General features: G+C 49.9%; 1 protein-coding gene across 1 annotated transcript in view; it reads right to left on the bottom strand.

Moving 5' to 3' along the window:
• Positions 1–4,009: 4,009 nt before the first annotated feature.
• The window catches only part of LOC112396195 (leukocyte immunoglobulin-like receptor subfamily B member 3), a 19,329-nt gene continuing 14,663 nt past the window's right edge, over positions 4,010–8,675 (bottom strand). Inside the window, exons 7-14 of the mRNA XM_024739806.1 lie at positions 7,633–7,935; positions 6,975–7,025; positions 6,159–6,266; positions 5,770–5,812; positions 5,647–5,684; positions 5,370–5,425; positions 4,427–4,591; positions 4,010–4,353 (exon numbers count right to left, since the gene is read on the bottom strand). Of these exons, the coding sequence (XP_024595574.1) occupies positions 4,210–4,353; positions 4,427–4,591; positions 5,370–5,425; positions 5,647–5,684; positions 5,770–5,812; positions 6,159–6,266; positions 6,975–7,025; positions 7,633–7,935 (908 nt within the window). The 3' untranslated portion in view covers positions 4,010–4,209. The remainder of the gene's footprint in view (positions 4,354–4,426; positions 4,592–5,369; positions 5,426–5,646; positions 5,685–5,769; positions 5,813–6,158; positions 6,267–6,974; positions 7,026–7,632; positions 7,936–8,675) is intronic.

Raw genomic sequence — 8,675 nt, 5'->3', positions numbered from 1 at the left:
TCTAACCTTACACCTAAAGGAACTAGAGAAAGAAGAACAAACAAAGCCCAAAGTTAGCAGAAGGAAAGAAATCATAATGATCAGAGCAGAAATAAAGGAAATAGAAACAAAGAAAATAATAGCAAAGATCAATAAAACTAAAAGCTGGTTCGTTGAGAAGATAAACAAAATTGATGCTCTGATGAATATAGATGCAAAAATCCTCAACAAAATACTAGCAAACAGAATCCAACAACACATTAAAAGGATCATACACCATGATCAAGTGGGGTTTATCCCGGGGATGCAAGGATTCTTCAATATATGCAAATCAATGTGATACACCATATTAACAAATTGAAGAATAAAAACCATATGATCATCTCAATAAATTCAGAAAAAGCTTTTGACAAAATTCATCACCCATTTATGATAAAAACTCTCCAGAAAGTGGGCATAGAGGGAACCTACCTCAACATAATATAGGCCATATATGACAAACCCATAGCAAACATCATTCTCAATGGTGAAAAACGAAGTATTTCCTCTAAGATCAGGAACGAGACAAGGTTGTCCACGCTTGCCGCTTTTATTCAACATAGTTTTGGAAGACCTAGCCACGGCAATCAGAGAAGAAAAAGAAATACAAATTGGAAAAGAAGAAGTAAAACTGTCACTGTTTGCAGATGACATGAGAGAATACATACATAGAGAATCCTAAAGATGCCACCAGAAAACCACTTAGAGCTAATCAATGAATTTGGTAAAGTTGCAGGATACAAAATTAATGCACAGAAATCTCTTGCATTCCTATGAACTAATGATGAAAAAGCTGAAAGAGAAATTAAGGAAACACTCCTGTTTACCATTGCAACAAAAAGAATAAAATACCTAGGAATAAACCTACCTAGGGAGACAAAAGACCTGTATGCAGAAAACTATAAGACACTGATGAAAGAAATTAAAGATGATACCAACAGATGGAGAGATATGCCATGTTCTTGGATTGGAAGAATCAATATTGTGAAAATGACTATACTACCCAAAGCAATCTACAGATTCAGTGCAATCTCTATCAAATTACCAATGGCTATTTTTACAGAACTGGAACAAAACTTAAAATTTTTATGGAACCACAAAGGACCCCAGATAGCCAAAGCAGTCTTGAGGGTAAAAAAATGGAGCTGGAGGAATCAGACTCCCTAACTTCAGACTATACTACAAAGCTACAGTAATGAAGACAGTATGGCACTGGCAGAATAACAGAAATATAGGTCAATGGAACAGGATAGAAAGCCCAGAGATAAACCCACACACCTATGGTCAACTAATCTATGATAAAGGAGGCCGGGATATACAATGGAGAAAAGGCAGTCTCTTCAATAAGTGGTGCTGGGAAAATTGGACAGCTACATGTAAAAGAATGAAATTAGAACACTCCCTAACACCATACACAAAAATAAACTCAAAATGTATTAGAGACCTAAATGTAAGACTGGACACTATAAAACTCTCAGAGGAAAACATAGGAAGAATACTCTTTGACATAAACCACAGCAAGATCTTTTTTGATCCACCTCCTAGAGTAATGGAAATAAAAACAAAAATAAACAAATGGGACCTAATGAAACTTCAAAGCTTTTGCACAGCAAAGGAAACTACAAAAATGATGAAAAGACAACCCTCAGAATGGGAGAAAATATTTGCAAACGAATCAACAAAGGATTATCTCCAAAATATATAAACAGCTGATGCAGCTCAATATGAAAAAAACAACCCAATCCAAAAATAGGCAGAAGACCTAAATAGACATTTCTCCAAAGAAGACATACAGATGGCCAAGAAGCACATGAAAAGCTGCTCAACATCACTAATTATTAGAGAAATGCAAATCAAAACCAAAGTGAGTTTAGACAAGCAGATGAAAGTTTTACTGAGTTCTGCCCACCAGAGCAACACCCAGCTCTACCCACCACCAGTCCCTCCCATTAGGAAACTTGCACAAGCCTCTTAGATAGCCTCATCCACCACCAGAGGGCAGACAGCAGAAGCAAGAAGAACTACAGTCCTGCAGCCTGTGGAACAAAAACCACATTCACAGAAAGATAGACAAGATGAAAAGGCAGAGGGCTACGTAGCAGGTGAAGGAGCAAGATAAAACCCCAGAAAAACAACTAAATGATGTGTAGATAGGCAACCTTCCAGAAAAAGAATTCAGAATAATGATAGTGAAGATGATCCAGGACCTCAGAAAAAGAGTGGAGGCAAAGATCGAGAAGATGCAAGAAAGGTTTAAGACCTAGAAGAATTAAAGAACAAACAAACAGAGGTGAACAATACAATAACTGAAATGAAAATTACACTAGAAGGAATCGATAGCAGAATAACTGAGGCAGAAGAACAGATAAGTGACCTGGAAGACAGAATGGTGGAATTCACTGCTGTGGAAGAGAGTAAAGAAAAAAGAATGAAAAGAAATGAAGACAGCCTAAGAGACCTCTGGGACAGCATTAAACGCAATAACATTTGCATTATAAGGGTCCCAAAAAAAGAAGAGAGAGAGAGAGGATCTGAGAAAATATTTGAAGAGATTGTAGTTGAAAACTTCCCTAACATAGGAAAGGAAACAGCCACCCATGTCCAGGAAGCACAGAGAGTCCCAGGTAGGATAAACCCAAGGAGAAAAACGCCAAGACACGTAGTAATCAAATTGACAAAAAGACGAAGAAAAAATATTGAAAGCAACAAGGGAAAAACAACATACGAGGGAATTCCCAAAAGGTTAACAGCTGATTTTTCAGCAGAAACTCTACAAGCCAGAAGGGAGTGGCATGACATATTTAAAATGATGAAAGGGAAGAATCTACAACCGAGATTACTCTACCCAGCAAGGATCTCATTCAGATTCGACGGAGAAATCAAAACCTTTACAGACAAGCAAACGCTAAGAGAATTCAGCACCACAAAACCAGCTCTACAACAAATGCTACAGGAACTTCTCTAAGTGAGAAACACTACAGAAGAACAGGACCTACAAAAACAAACCCCAAACAATTAAGAAAATGGGAATAGGAACATACGTATCGATAATTACCTTAAACATGAATGGATTAAATGCTCCAACCAAAAGACACAGGCTTGCTGAATGGATACAAAAACAAGACCCATATATAGGCTGTCTACAAGAGACCCAATTCAGACCTAGGGACACATACAGACTGAAAGTGAGGGGACGGAAAAAGATATTCCATGAAAATTAGAAATCAAAAGAAAGCTGGAGTAACAATACTCAGATAAAATAGAGTTTAAAATAAAGTATGTTACAAGAGAAAAGGAAGGACATAATGATCAAGGGATCAATCCAAGAAGAAGATATAACAATTATAAATATATATGCACCCAACATAGGAGCACCTCAATACATAAGGCAACTATCAGCTATAAAAGAGGAAATTGACAGTAACACAATAATAGTGGGGGACTTTTAACACCTCACTTACACCAATGGACAGATCATCCAAACAGAAAATTAATAAGGAAACACAAGCTTTAGATGACACAATAGACCAGAGAGATTTAATTGATATTTATAGGACATTCCACCTTGCAATTCCTTTCATGATATTAGAAGTGTGTGCCTTCTCTCTTTTTCCCTCGGCTGTGGTGGCTAGGATTCATGAATGTTTTCAAGAATGAGTTTATTTTTAGCCTTAATTGATTTTCTCTACTTTTTGGTTGTCTTCATTATTAGCTACCCTTGTCATTATTATTCCCACCTTCTACCTTCATTTGAAATAATTTGCTATTTTTTCCTGAAGTCTTGGTATGGTATGTTAGGTCATCGATTTTTTTTAAAGCCTTTTCTAATATATTCATTCATGATTCTTAATTTTCTCATTTCATATGTTTGATGTGTATTATTTACATTATCATTCATTGAAAACATTTTCCCACTTCCGTTTTGTTTGTTTTTTTTTTCGTTTTGATTTTGGTTTTCAACTCACACATTGATTTTTGAGAAGTCTGTTGCAAATGTAAGGCTATTAGTTATCTTTGAGGGTAGAGTCAGGTGACTGCCAAAGGGTCCCAGGGGCCCCTGGTGGTCTGTGTTGGGAGTCCAGGCTGTCTGTTGGTCGTTAGGCGGTGTCCACTGCGGGCAGGCAGCTCCTGTGCCTTCCGGGGTCCGTGCAGTCTTCCTCCCTGGAGCGTGGGGTCTGGGTCCTTCCTGGGCTAGCGGACGGCGAGAGCAGCATACACGCTGGGCTCTTCTGGGGGCTCCCCTGACTGGGGGGCAGGGGGTGCAGTCTCCCGTCTGAAGGTCGAGTGGTTCAGCTGGGCATAGGTCACATCCTGGGGGGCTTCAGATGCGGCGGCCTGCGGTGGGGGAGAGGGAAGGTGTGTGGTTGGGGTGGGGGAAGCCTGGGGGCCCGGACAGGATGGGACCCACCTGACCGTCCCTCTGCCCGTCCTCTTCCGCTTGTCTGTCCTTCATGTCCAGCAATCTCCCCGACAGGGAGGAAGGAGAGGTGGCCACCCCCCGCCTTAGTCTTGATCTTGAGTGGTTCACCTGGGCGTACGTCCCCTCCTGGGGGTCTGCATCCTGCCTGTTCTGCTGGAGGGAGAGAGTAGGACAGAAAGGGGACTTCCTGGATCCACTGTGATCTCCTTCCGTCAGCTTTCCACTGTGTTGGCAGAGTGATGCTTTAAAACCTTAGGTCAGGTCACTTTCCTGATGGAAACTCCGGGGACCTCCTAACACCTTGGAGCCTCTGGATTCTTTCTACGGTTCTGATTTCTGTATTAACATGTTATCTCCCTTGCACATTTGGATCCAGCCGCACGGCCATCTTCCTGCAAAAGCGTCCCTGCCTCAGGACCTTTGCACTTGCTGCCCCCCACCATGCACTCTGTAACCTTCTCTTGCTTTACTTTCCTTATCGGGACCTTGCATTCTAGGACGCTACCTGCTTCTTTACATATAGTCTTCTCACCCACCAGGTGAGCTCCCTGTTGCACCTGCAGCACCTACAGGGAGCCGGGGGGATGCGCTCTCCTTGTGCACCGCTTTTGGGTGAATGAAGGAAGGGGGGCCTGGGGACTTTCAGGTGATTCACTTATTCACAAATCCTCTTGAGACGTGGGGCTTCTCTGCAACGCCAGAGGGTCAGACAGAGGACAGGAAGCCAGGAAAGGGGACCCCGAAGGAGGGGCCATGAGGTCACAAGGAAGCAGGAGGGGTGGAGTCAGAGCAGGAAGACCCAGGAAGCCCGGAAGGAGAGGTCAGTGTGGGACGCTGCTGGAGCTGGGATGTGAGGACAGAGACGTGTCCATTGGACTGAGTTTGGCAACAAGAAGGTCTCTGGTGGCCTGGACAGGAGCAGGGGTCTCACCGGATGGTCCAGCTGCACCCCGTCCTCAGGCTGTGTGTCCTTCACGGCAGCATCTGCTGGGGCGGAACAGGGTGTGTATCGCTTGGCGGGATCCCCTGAGATCCCTCAGGGCTGGAGCCCCCGCAGTGCATCCAGAAGGGGCCACTGAGACCCAGGGGTGAGGGGAAGTGTGGGGTTTCAGTCCGCACCCCCTGAGCCCACCCCTTCCCAGCCTTCCCCTCCCCCACACAGGTGCCTCCAGAATCCTGTGTCCACCACCCCATCCTCTTCTGCTCACAGAGGGCCTGGTCCTGGGTGGCGGCGGCTGGGCAGGAGCTGGGGAGGAGGCGGGTGTGTTAGGGGGAGAATGAGGGGGAGCTGCTGGCGGGGCGGGCCTAGGGGTCTTCGGGGCGGGAGTTACCTGCTCTGCAGGCCTGTGTCCTTGGGCTCTGGGTCTGCAGCCCCTGCGGGAGGGTGGAAATCAGCCTCGCCCTGGGCTGGGGCAGATGACAGAGGCTCGGCCCTGGGACTCTTACGACCCCCGCCCCTCACTCGGGATTCAGGAGGAAAGAAGGAGACCTGAACTCATACTTGCGTACATGTTTCAACCCTTCATGAGATTGAAAAGGGGGAGAACACCTTAAATTATACATGTCAGCTGACAGTACGTGTTTTCTTTCTAGATTTTTGACTTTCAGACTCTGGACAATCTTTTTCTAAGCTGACCTTGCCCATCTCTTAGGTTTCCCTTTGGCTGGTGCCCTAAGCCCACCACCTCCAGGGGTCTGGGTCACCCTGTTCCGTACTCACCCGACTTCCTGCGTCTGCTCTGACCCCGGTGTCGGACGAGGAGGACGAGGGGCAGCAGGGCGAAGGCCACCGAGACCCCGATCAGGACGTTCAGGTACCATTTGAGACCTGGGGCACCAGTGACGTCATGAGTGAGCCCAAGATGCCATTTAATTGAGCGCCTACTGTGTGCAGGCTCGTGCTGGGGTCTGTGTATTCATCTCCTCTAACCCACCCCACCCATTTTACAGATGAGGAAACTGAGGCACAGAGAGGGAATTCACCAACCCCAGGTGACCCAGTCTGGAGGTGGCAGAGCTGGGATTGGAACCCAGGGCTGTGGGCTCCCTGAGCTGTCCTCCTGCCGCGCCCCGCTCAAGGTGGACACCAGCTTTGTGCTCTGGGGGCTTCTCATCTGCAGGGGGGCCTGTCCGAGGGTCTCATCTGGAGCCGAGGGTCCTTCCTTGTTACCCTCCCCTCCCCCACCACAGCAGGGACTGGGGGAGGGGCCGGCTGTGTGCGGTGGACTCTTCATCTTTCCCTCCCCCTCCCCGTACAATGCCACCATCACTGCGGCACTGGGGACAGGCCCCCATACAGTCACATCCTCAGGGGCCTCCCTGTGAGGCCTCCTCTTCTGGGGGGTCACAGCCAGAAGTCAGAACTGAAGGAAATCTAAGCTTCGGGCCACGATTCTCTGCCTTTACACTTGGAGAAACTGAGGCCCAGGCAGGGGAAGGGGGTCCAAGTCAGCGTCTCCAGAGGTGCCTGAACCAAGGCCAAAGCTGAGCCCTGCCCCCCTGGACCCAACACCATGTCCCACAGACCCTCACTCACCCGTCTGCGGGCCTGGCTCCGTGGGGGGAAGGGCCCCAACTTCAGAGCCTCCTGGGGGTCAGGACAGAAGGTGAGGGTCGGGGGCTGCTTCTCCCCACATAAGCCCACTGCTCCTCCCCCAAGATGGGCCCCGAGGGGTCATTCCCTCTCCATGACCCCCACCCTTCATCCACCAGCCTCCGAGTCCCTGGAGCCCTGGGGTCCTCCTGGCATCTCTGCTTGACCCCGAGCCTGTCCTTGAGGATCTGAGGGCATTAGATCCTCCCAGAGACTCTGAAACTGCCTTGGGGTGGCCTGTGCTCCCTCTGCAGAGAGGCCTCAGTGACTCCCCAGTTGTTGAACTGGGGCCTGTCGGTGGGGGGCTGGGGCCCCCGGAATGTCCTGCGAATGAGGACGGGAAGGGGGTGTAGCTGACCCTGGAGTCCCCACCTTATGAAACCTTTCCCTTACACCTGCCCTGTGGTCTCCTCTACAGTCGTGAGGTTCCGGATTCCAGGTGAGGTGAGAAGGTGTGGGAGGGTATGGGAGGGCCTCTGAGGGGCAGATCCCCCTCTGGGTGACCCTCCGTCACAGTCCCCTCACTCAACCCCAGCCCAGAGTGCTCGGGACAGAGCCCTGAGCTGACTGAGTCAGAGAGGACAGGGTCAGGGTCCCTCACCTGAGACCATGAGCTCCAGGGGGGCACTGGCGTGTGACAGCAGGTAGGGGTTACTGCTGAGTGAGCTGTAGCACCTGTAGGTCCCATTGTGGGCTGAGGTCACGGGACTCATGGAGAATTCGGCCTGGAAATGCCCACCTTGGTACTTTGATCTAAGACGCAGTGGGGGCCGGGCTGCCCCCTCCTTGGACAGAAGGAAAGTTTCCTTTGTGCTCCCTGACTGACACAGCAGGGTCACGTTCTCTCCTGAGGCCACCACGGGCCCCGGCTGCACCGAGAGGGAGGGCGTGTCAGGGAACCACCCTAGAGAGAGGAAGGGGGGTGAGGGGCTGCCCGCCCCCTGGTTCCTAACTGCGACTCAGCAGGGCCTCCCTGAGGCCCCTCATCTCTGTCTGTCTCTGTTTTCTCCGAGTCTCTCCCTCTCCCTGCCCACCCCCGTCTCTCTCTGTCTCTCTCCCTCCCTCCCTGGGGACCCCTCACGCCTGGTCCCAGCATCACCAGCTGGGGTTCCCCCGGCAGGGCCTGTACAGAGTCTGGGTCCCTGACTGACCTTTGGTTCCTAACTGCGACTCAGCAGGGCCTCCCTGAGGCCCCTCATCTCTGTCTGTCTCTGTTTTCTCCGAGTCTCTCCCTCTCCCTGCCCACCCCCGTCTCTCTCTGTCTCTCTCCCTCCCTCCCTGGGGACCCCTCACGCCTGGTCCCAGCATCACCAGCTGGGGCTCCCCCGGCAGGGCCTGTGCAGAGTCTGGGTCCCTGACTGACCCGCTGGCTCCTCACCTGCCACCAGGATGTCCAGGGGGTCACTGGGGGCCGACCACTCGGAGGAGAGGTTGTGTCCACCGTAGCATCTGTACCGGCCCGCGAGGGTGTTGGTCACCGGGCCCAGGGGGAAGTCGGCCTGAGAGAGCCCAGCCTGGGCCTGCCGGCCAGGGCGCTGGGGGAGGGCCTGTCTCCCTTCCTGGGACAGAGCGAATCTGTCATAGCCGACGTCAGAGCGACACTGGAGGGTCAGGCTCTGTCCAGAGGCCACGACAGGGCCCTGC

Source organism: Neophocaena asiaeorientalis, unplaced genomic scaffold, assembly GCF_003031525.2.
Source record: "Neophocaena asiaeorientalis asiaeorientalis breed wild unplaced genomic scaffold, Neophocaena_asiaeorientalis_V1.1 scaffold815, whole genome shotgun sequence".
Lineage (NCBI taxonomy): Eukaryota > Metazoa > Chordata > Mammalia > Artiodactyla > Phocoenidae > Neophocaena > Neophocaena asiaeorientalis.
This window is presented reverse-complemented; position numbering and strand designations above follow the sequence as displayed.